Below are 19966 nucleotides of genomic sequence, written 5' to 3'. Positions count from 1 at the left end.
CCTGAAATCCTTAGAAATAAAAAATGGCCTTAATAGGTGGTTTCAGAGCTTAATGTCAGTGCACACGATTCTCAGACTATTGGAGAACTCAGGAATTCAAAAAGTCCTATTGCATACATTCTGGTATGGCAATATTGTGTATTAATGGAAAAGGAAAATAATACAAGGAGACAGGTGTCAGAAAATCCTAGTGTGCTCTGATAGGCACCAGACTTAGGTTTTCTTTGCTACTTTTTCTACCCTAAATCTCTGTTCTACTGTATTTCCAGCAGTTGCCCCTGTCATGTCTGGTGGATCCGGGATCTAGGGGTACACAGACACACTCTTGCCAGGCTTCTCTCTCTCTCTCTCTCTCTCTCTCTCTCTCTCTCTCTCTCTCTCTCTCTCTCATCTCTATCTCTATCTCTATCTCTATCTCTATCTCTATCTCTATCTCACTCATAGAAAGAGGAAGAGCATCCTGAGAAGGCCAGTGCAAAGTGAAAGTACTTTTTATTTGCAGAAGGAAGCAATAAAAAGCCACTTGAAGAAGTGGGGGCCAGAGCTGGGACACTACCTAATCTGGGGATGTGGTCTTATTTTATGGAATATGGGCCCTGTCTCCACTACCCTGAGGGTCAATACTTGATTGATTGGGGATAATGGGCTTGTTCTAGGGGCATGGTCTTATGAACTAATAGGAGAATTGGGGTTGGCATGGCAACGTGTACTAGGAGGGACAGTGCTGCCTACACAAAGACAACTGCCAAAACCCACAACCTTTTAGCTTCAAACCACAAAGCTGCTTGAAAACCCTTTGCTACTTACAGCCACACAGGTGCTGTGCTTTCTATCCCTGAAAGGGGCGTGGATCTTTTAACCCTCTGCAGAGGTCCCTTCCATCCCTCACCTCAGAGCCTCACTTCAGAGGGCAAACAAACACATCAGGCTTCAGGAGTGGAACCTCTCCTCAGATCACTAAAAAAGGAAACTGAGATTCTCCTTTTGCCTTCTGAATCTTCACTCGAAGGGTAGATGAAGTGGTCTCCAAGCCATGAAATCTGTAGAAGAGAAAGACACAACCAGAAAATTTTGTCCTTGGAAGTAGTGTCCACACCAAAAAGGGAAACACAATAAATTGTAGAGAAAACTGTGGCATAGTATAAAGTTCCAGTCCAAGAGGGAAGAGAACAGACGTATGAGGCAGTTGTGGTTTTCAGGAACTATAGAGATGAAGATGTGTCAGCATCCTCCACAGCAGACAGAGCAGATGCGGGGTGCACTAGCAGTGGCTCCAACCTCAGAATGCAGAGCCAAGCCCGAGTTCCAGCCCAGCAGTAATGTCAGGAATGCTAGGTGCCGCACCTAGAAGCGGGTGGCTGCTAACATGCTGCCTATGAACTAAGACTGCCTCCCTGTGCTTCTGGGGGAATCAGGATAGCTTGGTGGGTAAGAGCAGTCCTTGTAATAAAGCAAGCCTAGATTCAAGTCTAAGAATGTAACTCAGTGCAAAGTCCTGTGTTCAATCCCAGTATCACACACACATACAAAAAGAAAAAAATCAAATCCAGGTTCTCTATAACATATGGCCTTAAGCAAATGTCTTTAAGAGCTCTAAGTCTTCTTTTATGAATGACAGTAATAGTTTTTACTTTATTGGGTTTTAAAAATGAAGAAACAATACAAAGAAAGCAGTGACCTCCTGAGAGGTATAATAAATAGCCATACTGGGGCTGGGGATTTAGCTCAGCGGCAAAGCGCCTGCCTGGCAAGCGCAAGATCGTGAGTTCGGTTCCCGGTACCGGAGAAAAACCAAAAAAAAATAGCCATACTTTTGATGGCCCATCCTCATGAAAGGAGAAGGGTACTACTGCCTCACTCTGATGAGCACCCTGTGCTTTAGGGGAAGGTGGTCCTGAAAATATTGGGAATAAATTATTCTGGCAGGCAATGTGAGATACATGGGGTCCAACATATCTCACATCCTGTTAGACTTTAATTTCCACCCCCAAGACTAGGTCAGTTTTCTGATTATGAATATTCAGACTTTAGAAATTACCCCAAATACAATGCATGGGCATGCCAAGCCTAACCAGTTGAACAGGTTAAAATTTATAAAGGCAGAGAGGTCCAAAAAGGGTCTCCACCACTACTTCACTCTTCTGGCAGTGCCTTCCCATATAAGCAGCTGTTCATTTGTTGAAAAAGCCATTTTATAATAGGAAGTCTGTGTAATCTGAGAAAATGAATAGAGAAAGTAATGAACAACCTGTAAGGCTCATTGAAAGTAAAGCTAACATGAATAAGGCTAAACCTCAGGGCTTGTGATCCTGGGAAGAAAAGCATGTTTCAGATTACATTTTCTGATTCAAGGATGCTACTGTCTGCGACCAAACCCTGAGCTCCAGTGGCATAGATAAGGTTTAGTAACACCATGCAGGGCAGCATGTTCCTACTCAGTTCCACTGTCAAGATTGAAGCCTCTCCTCAATGGGAACTTTGTCTTCCTAGTACTTCCAAGACCAAGCACCAAGTGTCTAGAACATAGAAAAACCACCATTGATTTTATCTGGGTATTAGGAAATTCCCAGAATTCCACTACTTGCTTATACCAAAGAGGTTTTTTTTTGAGAGGGAAGGGAGGCTAGGGGAAATGAGCATAGTCTGATATTTTCTGAGCATCAAATGAGATTGTGTATGAAAGGTAATTAAAGATAAGCTATTTACCTATTAGATACTAATGTGTATAAATAGAGTAGCACTTTGTGTATATTGACATTTATTGTTTCATTCCTTCAGCTATTACACAGTGTGCTAGGTGTCATTCTTAATTCTAGGGATTTGGTGCTAAACATATACACATAGCAACCCTATAAGGAACCTAAGGTCCCATGAGGTTAAGGCTCTTGTACAAGGATTCACACTGTCAGTTGTTGGCAAAGACCGCATCATAAGCCAGTGTTCTGTAAAGCACCAAAGAAATGGCAGCTGTTGAGCTTTTGATATAAAGCTTACACTGTAATTATATTTCCCACCATACCTAACACAGTACTGAGTTGTACCTTACCCAGTACTAGACTTTTTTTTAAATGCAGCTAAGGAAGTTTCATTCCAAGATGTTATTGTACGAATAGAAACTTTCTGGATGACAATGAGATGTTGCAAGGTGATTCATTGGCTTGGAAAAGCCACATCACCATTTCAGAAATTAAAAATATAATAATTTTTCATAAATTTTAAGAGGAAACACATTTAACAATATTGTTATGGCTTGTGTTTAGATGTGCTCCCAGAACCTCATAAGTGTGGTGATAAGCAGGGCTGGATCTAGAGGGTGCAATGCTAGAATTGATTCACGGTGCAATGCTAGGATCAAGGACACTAGGGTTAGGGTATGAATGCTATTCACCCTAAGCAGTCTGGATAAAATAAAAGGGGAAGAAATACTCTGTAGGTCCCTTGTTGCTTTGTTATTTTCTATCCACCAAGAACTATTTCTCCCCTGCAAGGCCAACCTGCCTTGGAGCCAGCTGATTATGGACTGAACCTCTACAAACTGTGAGCTAAATAAACCTTTCCTCCCTTAACCTTGGGCATCGGGTATTTTGTCTATGCGATGAGAAAAGTAACTAAGACAAATATGTCACAAACATGGTAAAATCTGTCCCAGTTTTTTGCAAGAATAATAGGATCCCCAGAAGTAATGAACAATCCAAAGGGTACTGATGAGTTTTGTCATTGAATAAAGTGAGAAAGACAGAAAGTGGCTCCTGCATCTTTTCAGTAAGATTTCAAGTGGCAATGGCGTCAAACAAAGCTCACCTGCTAAGTGATGTTATAACCCTATGCTGTGTGAATTATTTTTCCTCACAGTCAAATTGAGAGGCCTGCCATGGAGTTAACTGCTGCATGGGTGGTAATTCATGCAGGAGATATAAAACTACCTTTGTTAGGACATCTCTTCAGTTTGTTATGTATGCACATTACTCATTTTATTTAGCTAATCAATTTCACCTAATTGAAGTCATATGATTCCCAAGCTGAAATAAGGATAATCAAAAATAATTGTTGGTCTCCTTTTCTATTATAACTCTACTGAACCATCTAAGGAATACGTGCATCTGACTATTTATTGCTGCTTACAACAGGCTGGCCTTCTTACTTAATTTTGGAAAGTGCTAACTCATGTTCCATTAAAGGTCTATTTCATGCACCTCACTGGAAAGTCACACTATTTCCAAACTTTTATTATTTTTCTTTTTCTGATGAATTCTTCTTTGTAGATATCCCCTTTCCTCAGACCATTCCCTAATACCAATGATCTTTTCAGCCTTTCTGGTAAGACTTCTCTAATTCCTTCTGTTTCTGTCTCAGAATCAAACTGCCAGATGAGAACACTGGACAGTGGCATCGGGACCTTCCCACTCCCAGACTCAGGAAATCGTGTGACAGGACGCTACACCTGCCAGCCAGACTGCTCGGAGGACACTGAGCCCCTCCTGTCCCTCCAGCAGGCTCCTTCCATAGCCTCCTCCATCAGAGCCCACACCCTTGACCAAGAAGTGCCTTCCTCCACAGACAGCCAGCTTGCTACAGAGACGGCCACTGTTCATTCCGCATCCGAGCCCATCATGATGGCCAGAGTGACACGACCTCCTCAGTGTCACCTCCCCAAGCCAGCCTCCTCAGGTAAAATGCCAGTGGCTTCTCAAATTAGTTTTTTTCTCCAGCCCATAATGACAAAAATGGAAAATTTTTCTACTAGGAGAAATGTAAGTCAGTGGCCTCTGTCCTATCGAAATGAGGAGTTTTGAACATTCCTCCATGTTCCACCAAAAACTAAAACAGCATATGTGTCACCCTTTTTATTGTTGTTGTTGATTTTTTATTTTTTTTTCCGTTACCAGGAATTGAACTCACGACCTTGTGCTTGCCAGGTAGGCGCTGTGCCACTGAGCTAAATCCCCAGCCCCTAAAACAGCATATGAAAGCACTATTGACTCATAGAGCTACCTTAAGGAGTGCACACACATAAAAGGAAGCAAATGTGTAAGCACTGTTATGTGGCTATATAAATTGACTATGAAAAAAACATAAACATACATTCATGGGATTTTAGCATATAAAACTTTGCATATAAATTTTACCAATCTATACCCAAGATATAATGTAACTACAATGTTGTTTGCCCTCTAACTAGAAGCCCTATGTCTTCTGACATATTCTTGTCCTCTTTACATATGTTTATATGTTGAACCACAAGGTTTAGTCTGATGGATCAGCAGTAGATTGTGTGTTAGCTGCAGCAGGAAGAAACACCAAGCCTTTCCACTGAGAAGCACCATCCTTCATCACAGTCAATTGAAACAAGCTTCCATGATTAAAGACTAAGTCAGGCCAAGGGTCAAAGTTTTTCACGATTCCCTCAAGATTAAAAATATTTATTGCAGGCTAGAATGACACTAAATAATTTTTGACATGTGTGGCTTCTGTTGCTCTGACGACTTGCATAAATACATAAACTACAACTTTGAATTGAACACTTTCATTTACAATTAGATAATTAGAAAGAAGCTGCAAGTGGAGATTATACTAGAAGTTTCTAAGAAATGAGAAAAGAAGACTTCTAATTAAATATCTTTAAATGAATGCATCAGGATACTCCCATAGTTGAGTTCTTCCTCCATTCCATGATACCAGCTGCCACGGATGTTTGACCGCTAACTCCTGCTCATTCCAAGCTCCAGGTCCATTTTGAAAGGCTGTAATGCACATTATATTAGAGATAAGTGCATTGTTAATTAATGACAGCCCCCAGAGACTCACGGGTGAAATCTCAGTTATAGATTATATGCTCTATGCCTGAATAGTCACATGTGTGACCTCAATTCAGCAGCGGGCTGCAGAGTAGACTCCATGATTAAACACTGTCATTATAACAAATTGAATAGAAACCACAAGCCTTGAATTGCTTCTGAAGAAGGGGATGGGACATAGATTGTTCTGATCTCACTGTAATATTCACTGCACTCGATTTCTAAGGTTTGTGTCTTAATTGAATTGTCATGAAAAGTTGTTTTTGTTTTTTAAAAAAAGTAGTATATCGCAGAGAGCCAGGTGAACATGACAAGACATTTTTGGGTCACCCATCCTTAAATGTCCGGCCACCACATTATCTGTAGTAGGCAGCAACATTTATCCAAAGCTTCTCTTTTCTCCGTGACCACTTGTTATTCATGTGCAAAACTAGAGATTAGAAGAGTAGCTGGAACAAAAGGAAAATGAAATTAAGCCTGCTTTCAGCAGTCACTTCCTGTTTAACATACACATTTGAGTGGGTTTTTTTCTTATCCCATCTTAAAAATGGAAGTCATTGGATCAGTCTCTCAGGGCTGATAAAACACAGTCTGTTTGCTTCTCCTTAGGAGCAAAATGCTGTGGAGAGGCTGTCACAGCATGTCCTGTTGATAATTGTTGAAGCTGAAGAATAATAATAGCAAATCTGCTCTCTGGCATGATAAAGGAATATGTTCTGCAGGTTAATGTCCTACTATGGGTAATGGAGAAATGTTCTCTAATCATTGTCTGCTACCTCCACCCTTACTACTCCAAGTGTGGTCCATGGGCCAGCATCAGGAGCATCACCAGGGAGCGGGTCAGAAATGCTGATGCTCAGAGCCCACCCTACACCTTCTGAATCAGAACCTGCAGCTTAGCAGAAGTACCAATGGTGTGTGTACGCATGTTGAACCCACTAAAGCTTGAGAAGTGCTTCCAAGGAAGATCTTTAAGGACCGCTGAGCAAAGCCTCCCACATACATTACTGAAAAGTACTTTAATAGGTATTGTAAGAAAATAAGCATTCCCTGCTCTTCGGCTTGTGAAAGCCTGAAAATTTGAATCCTCCTTCTGGAAACTATGACAATACCTATTCACACAGTGAGGGCTCTGAGCTGTTCTCCAAAACCTGTTTGTTGTTTGGTAAATAATAATATGTGAGGAATAACCTCAATATTTCACAAATGATCTGCCTCCTGAATCTTTCCTAACCTGTTTCAAAAAGTTGTTGAGAAACTTTTTCTGTTGAGAAAAGTCTCAACCACTTGTGGAAAACACTTGGGATCAGCAAAGTGGGTTTCTTTTATAAATCTGTGCACATGATTATGTAGATATTTTAGGTATCAAAGACTGCTGGGGACAAAATTGCAGGAAACCCAACCTTGATTTGTTCAAACCTTTTTTTATGATTTCTGAATATCTCCCCAAACCTCTCTAAAGTTGCAAAAGGTTGATGGTTAATTTGTGATTTCATATACATTTTCTCTTTTAGGAAAAACCAGTTTCCAAAAGCAGAATGAAGCAGAGCTGAGGCCTCAGACGTGCTCATCATTTGAATATGCTGAAGACACAGCAGCAGGCAAACCACTTCCAGACTGGGGCAGTGATGACCCTGCCCCCGAGACCCAGGTGAGGGCATGGCCAGTGGAGGGGGCCACCACCTGTTGGTCCTGACTGTGAAAAGTGAACTTCTTAAACTTTTTAGTGATAGATTCAATTATAAATCAGATTTGCTGTCCCTAAGTACAAAGATCTAAGGCCCAACTTTTTCTCTGAATTGTTATTAAGGACACTATGATTTCTTAGGATACCTTTTTCTGAGGAATTCAAAGTGCCTTTGATATTCACCCAGACTCTTAGAGTACAGATGCTCTCTCATACAATGTTGGGGAATACGTGCTTTCCCAAACTAAAAGGGCATGGTTCAGAGTTGTTCCTGCTTTTATTATCTGAGCAGGTTCTTGCACCTTCCTCCCATGATGCAGGGAAAGCAGGTATAATCCCATCCTTTCTAGGACAAAGAATGTGGAGTGGTCACATGACCTGCAAGGGTCAGTGAGGTGAATGTCTTCAGTGTCCATTGCATTTCCAATAGGTTTTTCCTCTACTCTGAGGTGCTGTGCACAAGCTTCCTGCCGTGTGATTGGTGCTAGGGAGGAGCTCATGGCTCAGTGGGTCATTGTTCATCCTTTGAGCATAACTTGCTATTTTGTCCTGTTTATCCCTTCCAGCCTGTTACTCTGACCATTTGTAGCCTGTTCTCCATTTCCCTGCTTCTCCTGGGACGGCCGTTCTTCAGGGTTTGGGGGTCTTTGGTGGTACCAGGTAGTGAGAAGGCTGGAGAAGGATCATAGGGATTAATTAGCAGAGTTTCTCAGCCCTTTCTTCTCCTGTATCACTTCTGCTGCTTTTGGCCCTCCTAAATGTGGCATGAGGAGTGATCTAAAAATTTTTACTAGTTTCTGCCCTCCTATGGGAAGGAATGGCCAAGATTTTCCCATGTCTGTGGATGGTGAGTGTAAGCCCAGTGTACTGAGCCTCTGTCTGTGTTTAGTGCCTCAGCGTGGAAATGAGAACATGGACAAGCAGGGGAAGAGATGTCTGGGCTCACAGTCTCAATGCACCACAGACAGTACCAACTCCAGAACATCCTGCACCAGGTTCGGGATCCCAGTGAGAGTGTGTATGGAGCAGAGGCTGGACCTGGGCCCTCTGAGCTCTGTTACTTGCACAGGAAGTGACCTTGAGAGGCAAAGGAGCAAGCCCTTGTATTCTGCCCTGCCTTAAGTTAAACACAGAGCCACACAGGCTCCCCGAAATCAGTGGTTTCCAAACCTGAGCTAAACTGAATCACCTGGAGGGCTAAACATGATGTCACACCATGGGAACTCAGTGTCTGACATGGTGTATGTGAAATCTAAAAATGTCCCACACATGTCCAGGAGACATTGGTACTGCTGGCCCACAGCCCAAAGTGGTAGCATCGCCACCACTGTCCCATGGGACTCTGTTCTTGCTCTACTGGCTGGAAAATGAAGATACTCAGAGTTGGAAGGGAGGTAGGGGAATCCAGTTTGGACCCAACAGCTGGTGGCAGTGACAAAGGAGTCTGAACAATTCCAAGAAAGTAAAGGTAAAGTAACTGAGTGCTGGCCCAGAAGGGACCTGTCTTCTTGACATGTCCTGGCCAGGCAGTGCTCACATAATGTGCACATCTGCCAGGACACACTCTCTGAAGTCCCCTTCCCGTCATCCTGTGCTATGCCCCCTGGCGATTCTGTCTTGACTTATGAAAGTCACTGTGGCTTGGACTTTGAACCTTGCCTCACTGCCTGCCAGCTAAGGAAAGTTAGAAGCAAGAATTAACCTTTATGGCCCAAGCCCCTCCTCAGTGCCTGGTTCATTCAGAGTTTGTTGAATGAAAAGATGAAGGAAGGTATCTCTTCACACCCAGAAAGTGTTCCTAGAGTCTTTTTTTTTTTTAACTTTGGACAGCAATTCACTGGGAACCACACCCAATAGACTCGGTTCCCTTGTCTGCTCCTAAGGACATAATCCCTCCTGGGCAACTGGTATCCCAGTTTGAGCTCTGCACTCCTAGAACCTAGCACTCTCTTAGCACAGAGTAGGTACTCAGTAAACACCTGTTGAGTAAGTTGGTGAATGAGAAATTAAATGAAGGAATGAAGAAAATGAATGAATGATTGAATTTATAACCCCAGCTAAGGGACTTATATCCTAAAATATGTTTTCTAATTCCCAACCAAATGACACCCTTCCAAACAAGCTTTTCAAACCCATCCAAAACTGTCCAGGTTAAGAGGAGAACAACAGGCTCCAAGAGAGCAATCGACAAACATAAAAGAGGAGCCCAAATATCACCCCTTCCCTGACACAACCCATAGCAACTGTAGTCATGGGTCCAGTAATCTCCTTGCATATGGAGGGGGAAATGGTTCCTGTAATATTAACCAGCTCAGCAATTGCTGAACAGAGCATCATTGCAGCATGAATAACATCCTGGGGGGTTAGGCTATGTGTGCCAGTGAGCAAGAGGGGAGACTGAGTCCCCTGACTCGTAAACTATCCATAGATTGGCAGAATATAGAAAGAGTCAGCAATTGCTCACTTTCCTAAAGGCTACTTTCTTTTTGTAGGTAGAAGTTATGAAGTAGGCAAACATTTTGCCTTTTGTTCCCAAGGTTCTTGTTTATAATGGTCTCACATACTTGAACACCAACGATGGGATCAGTTAACTAAATAAGCCATTAGGCTTGGAACAGCAGCTCATAATAGGCACTTCAGAAAAAGGAGACCTACAAAACTGTGTGCAAAATGCAGAGTGGGTGATTTGGGGGGCCTGCCTGAGCCTGGGACAATGGTAGGGTGACTTCCACGGCTTTATTATTACAGACCCATTTCTGCTGTCCCAATAATTGAACAGACCGTGCCAGCCCCTCAGGAGGAGGCAGAGAAACCAGCAAACCGGAGTTGTTCCTGGGAGGAGGTGGGCTGGGCAGTGGAGGTGGAATTGCACACCCAGCCGCTGTGCACGTAGGTGTGAACTGTCTCACATCCTCAGCGGATACTCTGCCCCAATTATATTTGTGTGAATGGTCCTCATGGTCTCGTAGTTCTTATTTGAGGGCCAGATATTAAAAATATGTACGTACTCTGTCAGGGGGTACCAGTGTGAGTGACAGTGAACAGGACTATGAAAATAAAGATTTTTGAGCTGGAAGGGGGAAGTTAGTGAAAACCACGAGAAGCCCCACCCCAGGCAATGCCTGGGAGCACCAGGCATGTGTGAGCTCCTCTCTCTGGCAAGCCACTGAGTCTGCCTTTCACTGTGCTGGCCCCCACCCACCTTTATTTTACATCTTAGCTCTCCATGTCTCTCCTGAGATCTAATTTTCGGGTACGTACAGAAGATTGTCTGTGTGCATCAATTTGTTTCCTAGTGTAATCTTCATGACATTGAAGTGCCGTCTGTAAGGATTTTATTTCCAGGTCTGGCTTCTCTAAAACAGCTTCCAATTGCGTTATCTCAATAATGAAGGAATGACTATAGAGATAACTTTGCTCTTAATTACATACTTTGGCAAGTTAAATCATCCAGTGAGCCCTGGATGGAGTTTTCCAGGCTCTTTGCTAACATGCTGTGCAGCTCAGACATGTAAGCTGTGCCTTTATGAACAAGTCTGTCTGTGCATTTGAAGCTCCCTCACAGTCTTTTTCTTTTGATCAAAACTGGCAGCAGAAAAATTATCATCTCTTGGCCCTTAAATATATAAATATATATTATATATACATTCAGATTCAGATAGCACCTCCTCACAGATATGAGGACAGGTAAACCCCTAACACAAATGCGATCTGTGGCCTGCTTTCCTTCTCGTCATTCTAGATTTTAAGTATTTTAATGATGCAAGGAAGGATTATTCTTCTCCTATTACTCAACTTTTTCACAAATACTAATTTAGACATTATAGGATAGAACTATGATTTCTTTTTAAAACAAGACTAATATGCTGCTTTAGGGAAAGATATAATCTAGCGACCCTTTGTGTTTCTAATTCTCATGTTACCTTGGCTTTTGTAGCACAGAGATGGAAGGAGACAAAGCTGACATATCAGAATAGCCAGTTAATCTCTACCCATGACTCTGTTCCCTGCTTCTTACAACTCATTAGAGAAGTAGGACCAGTGGTTGAATCACACAAAAGCTTACAGCCACAGTCTATTTCTGGACAGGAACAGCCTGTGTCCAGACCTGAGGGACACTTGTTGCAGTGGCAGAGAAAACAAACCAGAAGATGGAGGAGATGAGGTCACCCAAGTAAAGGAGATTTGTGAGTGCTTCTGAGTAAAGGGCATTTGTGGGTGCTTCTGCTCTAAGAGATATAAACAGCACAGAAGTGTCATGGAATCTTTCAGCACAGAAGTGTCATGATCTGAGACTTTTTCAAAGGATCACTATGCCTTCTCATGTAGACTGAAGAAGCAACGTCAACCGAAAGGCTGTTAGAGGCATCCAGGCAGGAATCTTCAGCGGCTTGGGCCTGGCTGGGGTGGTGAATTGGGGTGAGTAGCACTGGCTGATAGGTTTCTTACAGCCCTGGAAATGCTCCGTGTCTGCAATGGCTCTTATGCACTAGAGACATGACCAGTGCACTGAAGAAATGAATTTTTAAATTTAAGTTTTGTTCTACTGTTCCTAAGAATTCCTACATGGACTGTTTCTCTTTTTTCTCTCTTTGATTAAAATTTTAATTTTGATTTAAATATGAATACTCACTTGGGGCTCACTGTAGAACTCAGTGAACAAAAATGACCTGATTCCCAACTTAATTTAGAGTATAATCAGACTCACTGATCCACCTTTTATGGTGGGTGGCCATGGAAGAACAAGTGGTCAAGGATGACTCCAAGGATAGGGACCATTGTAATGGACTGAAATGGAGACAGCTGATGTTGGGGGCTGGGAGGTGCCTACAGAGTCCCATTTGTACATGATCGCTTGAGGTGCCGTGAAGCCTGTAGGTGGGAGTGATTCATAGTACATGACTGAGTCTGGAATACATCAGACCAGGTCAGGATGGACCTGTGGGCAGCATTTAAAGCTATGAGAGGAAATGAGATCAGGAGTAGAGTGAGAGAGAGAGAGAACCTTGTTCTCTCACCTCTGAGGTAGGGAGGAAGAAAGGACTGACAAATGGAGACTGAGTGGGAGCACATTATGGGGGAGGAGGGTGGCTGGGGGCAGGTGATGTCTTAGAAGGTGAGTGAAGAAAGCACAGTTGGCCCCCAGTGAACACCAGTTCTGCATACACAGATTCAACTAACCAACCATAGAGCAAAGATAATTTTTCAAAGTTGTACTTGAGCCTCACTTAGAGGTTCTTTTCCCTTGTCAGTCCCTAAACAACTATTTACATGGCACCTGCATTGTGTTAAATATTACAAGTCATCTAGATATGGTTTCAACAAAGTGTATGGGAGGAGTGTGTAGGTTACATGCAAATATACCGTTTTATATGAGGGCCTTGAGCATTCACCAGGGGTCTTAGAACCAATGCCCCAAATACGGAGGGATGACTTTATGGCAGGAGGAGTTCCATCATTCTACATGGTGCATGTTTTGAAAGGAGATACAGTCTTCAAAGGCAATCCTCTTCCTCCTTCTGGCAATAGGGTTCCAGTTGGTGAGTGTGCAAAGGGAGCAAAGAGGGAGGAAGGGGGTGGTGGCCGGAGGGCATTTTGAAAATGTCCTTTAAATGGATCCAGATTAAGACCAGTTCTCTGACCCAAGTGAGAGTGCACATGGGCCGAGAGCTTGCGTTTGAACATAGGCTTGATGAAATACGTTCTGCGGGACCACAAGGAAGCAGCAGATTACGGCTATGAGTGCAGGTGAATGGAAAATTTGCTCCTTAATCTTTTTTAAGAAACTTGTTGAAAAATAAAGTGAGCCACAGCCTGAATTTTCTTCCCCAAATACTCACTTTTGTCAATTTCCTCAAATCAGAAGACATCCTGCTTTGCAAAGAGTAGGTGTATTTTGCTCCATGGCTTCAGCTTCTTGGGAGAAGTTGCTGCTGCCCTTGAAGTAGCACAGCCAGCAAAACAATTCTTCCCTCTATCAAGGTGCCTGAATTGTGCTCTAACAGTGGCCTTGTTGGAGGAGAGCTGTCATCTGCACGCCCCACAGGCTGCCGATGGAGATGCCAGGAAGGGAAATGCTTGTGTGCAGACAGCTGGCATGGGTGAAAGTAGGCCCTGGCCTCTAAGAAACCTTAGGAAGAAATGCTGAGGGTGGACAACACACCATTAACCTTGTTTTTACCAAAGGTGGTATAAAATAGGAAAGTAGAAGCTATTAAGAACAACTGAAAGAGCATATGCCTAGAGTAGCCACTGGAGATTCTGTTCTCCCAAGTCATGGTTCTGCCTGTCTGTCATTACATATGCCTGTGACAGTGAGACTGGCTCTCCCAGCCCTGTATTACCTCTTTAAATACCAAGGTTTTATAACAGAGGTCTCTGACCCACAGAATGGAATTTGCCAGTAGATATTGAAACCTCATTGTATGTTTGCCAAGACAGTTGCCCTTTCTTGAACATACCCTTTCTCCCTGATTCCTTGAAATTTCCTTGGGTGAGGAGGGAACATTTGATAATGGCAATCTGTCCTTCTGAGCTGGTTCTCTCACCTCTCACCACCCTCCTCCAATAGGAGCCCGCTACAGTTGCTCTCTCTGCTGGTCTCTGTGAGGCTGGGCTTCCCTTTAAAACCTAGGCCTGTGGCCCTATGTTCCCTGGTTTTGCTTGCACACTCGCTTGCTCCTTTGCCTCACACCAAATGTGGCAAAAGAAACCTACTTTCTCGAACCCGACCAACAGGCTGATAAAACACTAAAGTAAACCCATGTTGTTTCTTTCAAGGTTGGTTTCTTTAGTTTGACTTTGAAAAATGTTTACGGAGGCCAAGTTGTTAGCACAGAGTCAGCAGCAGGAGCAGGATTTAGGAGCTGGGTAGGTGGCCCAGCAGGTGAGAGCACAGATGGAAGTAATTTTGTGGCTTTGTTTCCACAGAGCTACCACTCTAATTTGCCAAGCTGGGAAAAACGAATATGCTGGAGCCTTCCCTGCAGGCAAGGCCTTGGAGGAGGCACATGCAGGGGACAGACCTGGGAAGGTGAAGGAGCAAGCAAGCCAACTCTAGGCTGAGGGGAGGACCTGGAGGAATTACAGTGGCAAACTTCAATCTCAGTGTGAAAGGAGGAAGGGAGGGAGGAGAGGCAGGAGAGCCCCTCACAGACCCCCATTCCTGGCTCAACCCCCTGGACCAGGCTAATGAAAAGCAGAGTGACAATCTCTAGCCAAGACATGTCCCCCAAGCTTCTGATTCTTCTACCCGGCTTCTTACCGTCACTGTGGGCTAGGTTTCCATTACTGTAACAAAATACTTTAGATAACCAACTTATACAGCGAGAAGGTTTCAGGGGACAAAAAGTTGGCTCTGTAGCTTTGGGACCTGTGGTGAGGAAACACGTCATGGTGGGAAGTGTATGGTTGAGTAAACTGTTCACCACATGACTGGCACTTAAATGAGAGAAGAGGAAGGGGCTGGGATCCCGCTACCTCCTTCAAGGGGGTTGTGTTCCCAGTACCTAAAACCCCCACCTCTTATAGCTTCCACTATCTCCCAGTCACTCCAAACTGGGGACCACGGTTTGCCCCATGAGCTTTTGGGAGACTTCCTGACCCAAACTCTAGCACCAAGGCCCAGTTTGGGCAAATATCCAAACCGAAACATTATTCTCTCTGGAAATCCATCCTGCCTCCCAGGTTCCCCATTTTAAATAAATGTCATGCCATACTTTTAGAAATACCTCTGTGAAGTTCTTAATTACCCTAGCCTCTTCCTTGTCTCTGTCTCCATATGCTGGCTGTCAGGAAGGCCTGCTGGCTTCCCTTTCAGATGCCTCTCAGATCTCCACCTCCTCCAGCTCCTCTACCTTTGGCTCAGTCTGGGCCCTTGGCTGATTTCCAAGCCTCCACTGCCTCGCTCTGCCCTGGGCCCTATCAACCCACTGCCAGTATCAACTCCCTCAAGTACATGACCCACCATGCTGCCGAAATGGCCTTGCTGATATGCAAAATCCCGTGGTGTGCCGTGGCTTTGCTTAGGATCCTTCAGAGATTCTCCATCATCTACAAAATCCCATGTCCAGGTATATCTGAGGTATGATTGAAATACATAGTGAATGTTTCAATTAAAAGAACCACTGCAGTAAATGACACATTGCCATTAAGTACCCTCGAAATACACACCTTCATTTCAAACATATTCATCCTGTTATCTTGCCACTTTCTGAAGCAATTCTGGAAGTCCTCTTGCCAGGGAAGGTGGACGGCACTGTTTCTTTTACTGTAAAAGTTGCATTTTTAATTTAAATATTCACTGTAGTTGTCAATCACACCACGGACTTAACATCCAAGCTCATCACTTTCCATGCATTAAATCTGTACAGCTTTTCATTCGTCAGTCACACCTCAGTAAGGAAACTTTAATAAAAAAGAGCAAGGTGAGGGCCCTATGAAGAGCTGAAAGTAGAATCCAGGCACCTCAAACTTGTTCTCCCCTTAGCCTTAGCAGTAAGATACCATAGAGCAACATCCCAGTATTTGCATAACAATGGGCTCATCTCAGGGCCTACTTGGTAAAGTTTTTTCCTGAACTACATTGCTATGGAATCTGTTCTGTTTATTCTTCACTGAAGTGATTTATATTCTTCATACCACCGAAAATGGTATCATTCAAATTCCAATCTAAGGACCCCGTAAGACTACTTCTACTGACAAGCCTATTGTTAAGAGCCGGATAGCTTTCCTGATAAGTTTTTCTCATGCATTCTTCATGAGAACTTATAAAAGAGACATTTTGTCTTGATTTTACAGATGAGGAAACCAAGTACCTCTAACGTAACATTGACTTGTTCTCGGTTCACAGTTAAACTTGCATAATAGAAGGATTTTAAAAGAATTTAGGTTCCTGTGCCCTTTTCAGAAAATGAAGATGTCATCAACAGACCTAGTGCAAAATCTGATACTCAATAAAAATCTGCTTAATTAAATACGTGGTTCACAGCCAGAACTTATTTCTGGTAGAAGAGTATTTCCTGTCCTTGAACAAGTTAAAATTTAAAATGTATCAGTTTGAAGGGGAAAAAGAAAAAAGGAAACTGTGGTCTCCTCTTCTTTGTGGGCCCAGCCTTGATCTTGACCTTGACCTTGGCCTTGGCCTTCACCTTGGCCGTGCCTCTGGAGCCTCATTCATTCATTCATTCATTCATTTAGGTTTTTTTGAGACAGGGCCTTGCTATGTAGTTTTGGCTGGTCTTGAACTCATTGTGATCCTCCTGCCTCAGCCTCCCAGCCTCTGGGATTGCAGGTGTGTTTACCTCTACAGCAGGCTCAGCCTCTTTTTTTTTAAATTTCTAACTTGAACTTTATGCATCATCACAATGCCTGCTACATCCTCAACACAAGATCATAGGAGGCTCTTCTCTGCCTTTACTCAGGTGGTCCCATCTCCTGGGATGGCTTTCAGACTACCCTCTCACCTATCTCTAGTTAGTCTTTAAATTTCAATTCAGACTTTACCTTCTCCAGGAAATCTTCCAGGATATTCCCTTATCCACCATTCTCTTAACCCAGTTATACCACACCCTGCCCCACCATGGCTATTCTGCTGTAAGAGACCCTGTACTTATTTCTGTCACCTGCCACTTGGCTTATTTCTCTGCATGTTCAACTCCTTCAGTATAACCAGTACTGTTTCTCATTTGTGATCTGAACTTAGCACAGGGTGTGGCACATGATACGTGCTAAATAAAAATCTAACGACACAGAGCTAGGCCTTGCCTAGCTCTGTAGGCAGACATTTATGATCTATTTGATTCTTATCCAGATAAAAAAAAAAGCTAAGAGCAGCTATATACCAAGAGAAACCCAAAAAGGACCTTTCCCTCTCTCTGGGGTGTGTACTAGAAAAAGTAATTACCCGTATTTCTGAAGGATGTGGAATCGTAGCTCAGTCTTCATTGCTGTGTCTTTGTGGAGGCCTCTCAGAACACTCTCATGCTGCTTTGCTTAAATAGGCTCATGCATCTTGGCTTGACTCTCAAATGCTCTGGCCCAATTTGAGAAATATCCTAGAGAATCATTCCTAGTGTACATCACATCCCTGATCTCAAAGAAAGAAAGAAATGTCAAGAATATTTGCTCTCGTAGTATTTGTTCTTTGAGAATCTCCAAGTAGAACTGGCTAGTAGATGAAGAAAATGGAAAGGTAGGGGAAAAGAGCAAGAGAGCGACTTGACCTCTACACCCATTTGTTTGGATTATTCATTGTCCAGCCAGTGTGGATGCTGGAGTCTAATAACGACAGCCCTGCCCACTAGATTCTTATAATTAGATAACAGATGTGAAGCAGATCATATGAGAGAAGAGGTAACCCAGAGTCCAAAACCATTGTGCTCCATTGCATGTGGCCATACTGTTAGCAGGTCAGGGTAGGGGAACCAGAGCTCCTACTACTTTTTTATTTCATCAAATTACTTCTCCAAATAGAACCCATAGAACTACAGTATGGGGCTTCCTTTTAGGAGGGTGCTTTCCTAAAGCCCCATACTCTTGCAACACAGTGGTCAGATGAAATACACAAGGTCTTAGAACTGGGGTCACACAGCCCCTGATGATGCACGTGTAATCAAGCCACGATTTCCTGAACAAGAAGTACATTTTCTTTACTTGAAGGTAATTACATTCAACAGATTACAAAGAGCCAGGGCAGTTGAGTTAAAAACAATTGGTTTTGCAGTAATTAGAAAAACACAAGGAAATGATGACTGTGGAACAATATTGAAAGAGACGCTGAAGGATGACGGCCCCAGTTCCTGGTTAATTCCTCAGCTTGAATATGTAGAGACTTGCAACTAATTATGCAGAGATGATGAATTTTAAAAACACTGCCACACCGCCTTCTCAAGGCCAAAGACTCTGGCTATTAATAGAGCAATCAGATTTTGCTATATTATAGAGAATTCACCCAAAGTTGTATCTATTTTAAAGCATTCATCTGGCACATTACTTAAAGATGACAAATCTCTGTAATGTGCAAAATCAGCATTGGGTGAAACTAAATCCAAACTCATTATAATCACTTTAAGTTGCCGCCCTCCAGAGAAATCTATTTACAATGGACACTACAGGTAAGAGTTATCTTTAGTCCTTCCTGGAATTTTTCTTGTATTACTTCATTTTAAAAATCTGTTTTATTTTTGACAAGCCCATCCCACCTCGGAGTGAAAAGACATATGCACTGAAACACAGGGGCTTTGTCTCCTGGCATTAAACGTTTCTGGATGATAAATGGAAAGTGCTGCCTATGACGAGCAGGCTGCTCTGAACCCCTGCTAAAACCAGGGTCTCAGATTTCTCTCTGTCACCATTTATCCATCTTCAGAAAATCCGCAGCCCTTGCAGCTATTCATAGCTTTCAGCTGTGCTGAGGGTTGGGGCTTCTAGTGGGGAGAAGTGTTATGCACAATAACAAACAACCCAACCAGCTTCTAAAAATCACGTGGTAGCAAGCTAACCATCAGACGGAACCCACTGTGCCCTCAGACAGGCTGCAAAGGAGAGGCTGCGATGTGACCTGCATTTAATTACTTAAACTGCATATTGTGAGGCCCTTAAGAAAGCAAATGTCATGATGGACAGAATGAGTTTACCCTCCTGTCGAAAGAGCAGTGTGCCGTGGCGAGGCCGTCGCTCAATTAAATTAGACTGTGGGGTACAGAGGAGACGGAGGCCAAGCCTGGGGACCTAATGAGACAATGGAGGGAAGAGCTGCCCCCTACCCGAGTTTGTCACCCTTTGACGGATGCCCCCAGCAGCATAGCACCCCAATGTGACACCCCTTGTGCTCAAACACATTGCAGCTGAGAACATTTAAAGAGTTTGAAAAGTAGAATTTTAAAGTAAAAAATCAATTCCTTGTTTGATGTGGAATAAGTCGCAGGAGTGGATTCTGCATCGTGTGGTGCAGATTAGCCATCTTTGGCTGCCAGAGCTGAAAGGAAAGTAGGTGATGGATCTGAAACTGAAGAAATAAGCAACAAATAGGATGCCAATTCATTTGTGAATGTGTGTGTCCCCCTCAGCTTCACGTGAGTTAAGCACAATGAAATATAACTTGGTAGGGGGCTGGCAAAGAGTGGCTTCCAGCAACTCTGACATTTGTATAACCCGGTGCGTGTGTTCAAGGATGACTTTTGTGTAGAGGTGTACCCTAATCTGGGTAATGCAAAGTGTTCATGCCAGATCACTTAGCCAGTTTGATTATTACCTAACCACCCAGCTTAGGGGATGTTTGACAGTGCCTAGGGCTGTTTGGGGTTGTTACAACTCAGAAGACGCAAGGGCCACTCTCTGACGCAGAGCCCTGGGATGCCATGAAACGTCCTGCAGTGCATGGGTCAGCTCCCCCCAGCAAGGAGTTATTAGGCACAAATTGTCAGAAGTGTCAAGAACAAGTCAAAAGAAGATTAACCTTTGGATATCAGAAATGCTCATTGGA

General features: G+C 43.3%; 1 protein-coding gene across 4 annotated transcripts in view; it reads left to right on the top strand.

Annotated features, from left to right (window-relative positions):
• Window positions 1-19966, top strand: part of Nckap5 (NCK-associated protein 5) — an 892836-nt gene that overhangs the window by 823831 nt on the left and 49039 nt on the right. For all 4 annotated transcript variants that reach the window (XM_005390736.2, XM_013517461.1, XM_013517462.1 and 1 more), the window contains 2 exons: window positions 4354-4668; window positions 7310-7446. In XM_005390736.2, the coding sequence (XP_005390793.1) occupies window positions 4354-4668; window positions 7310-7446 (452 nt within the window). The remainder of the gene's footprint in view (window positions 1-4353; window positions 4669-7309; window positions 7447-19966) is intronic.

This window comes from Chinchilla lanigera, unplaced genomic scaffold (assembly GCF_000276665.1).
Source record: "Chinchilla lanigera isolate Chin_1 unplaced genomic scaffold, ChiLan1.0 scaffold00039, whole genome shotgun sequence".
NCBI lineage: Eukaryota > Metazoa > Chordata > Mammalia > Rodentia > Chinchillidae > Chinchilla > Chinchilla lanigera.
The sequence above is the reverse complement of the archived record's forward strand: the minus strand, read 5'-3'. Positions and strand labels throughout refer to the sequence as shown.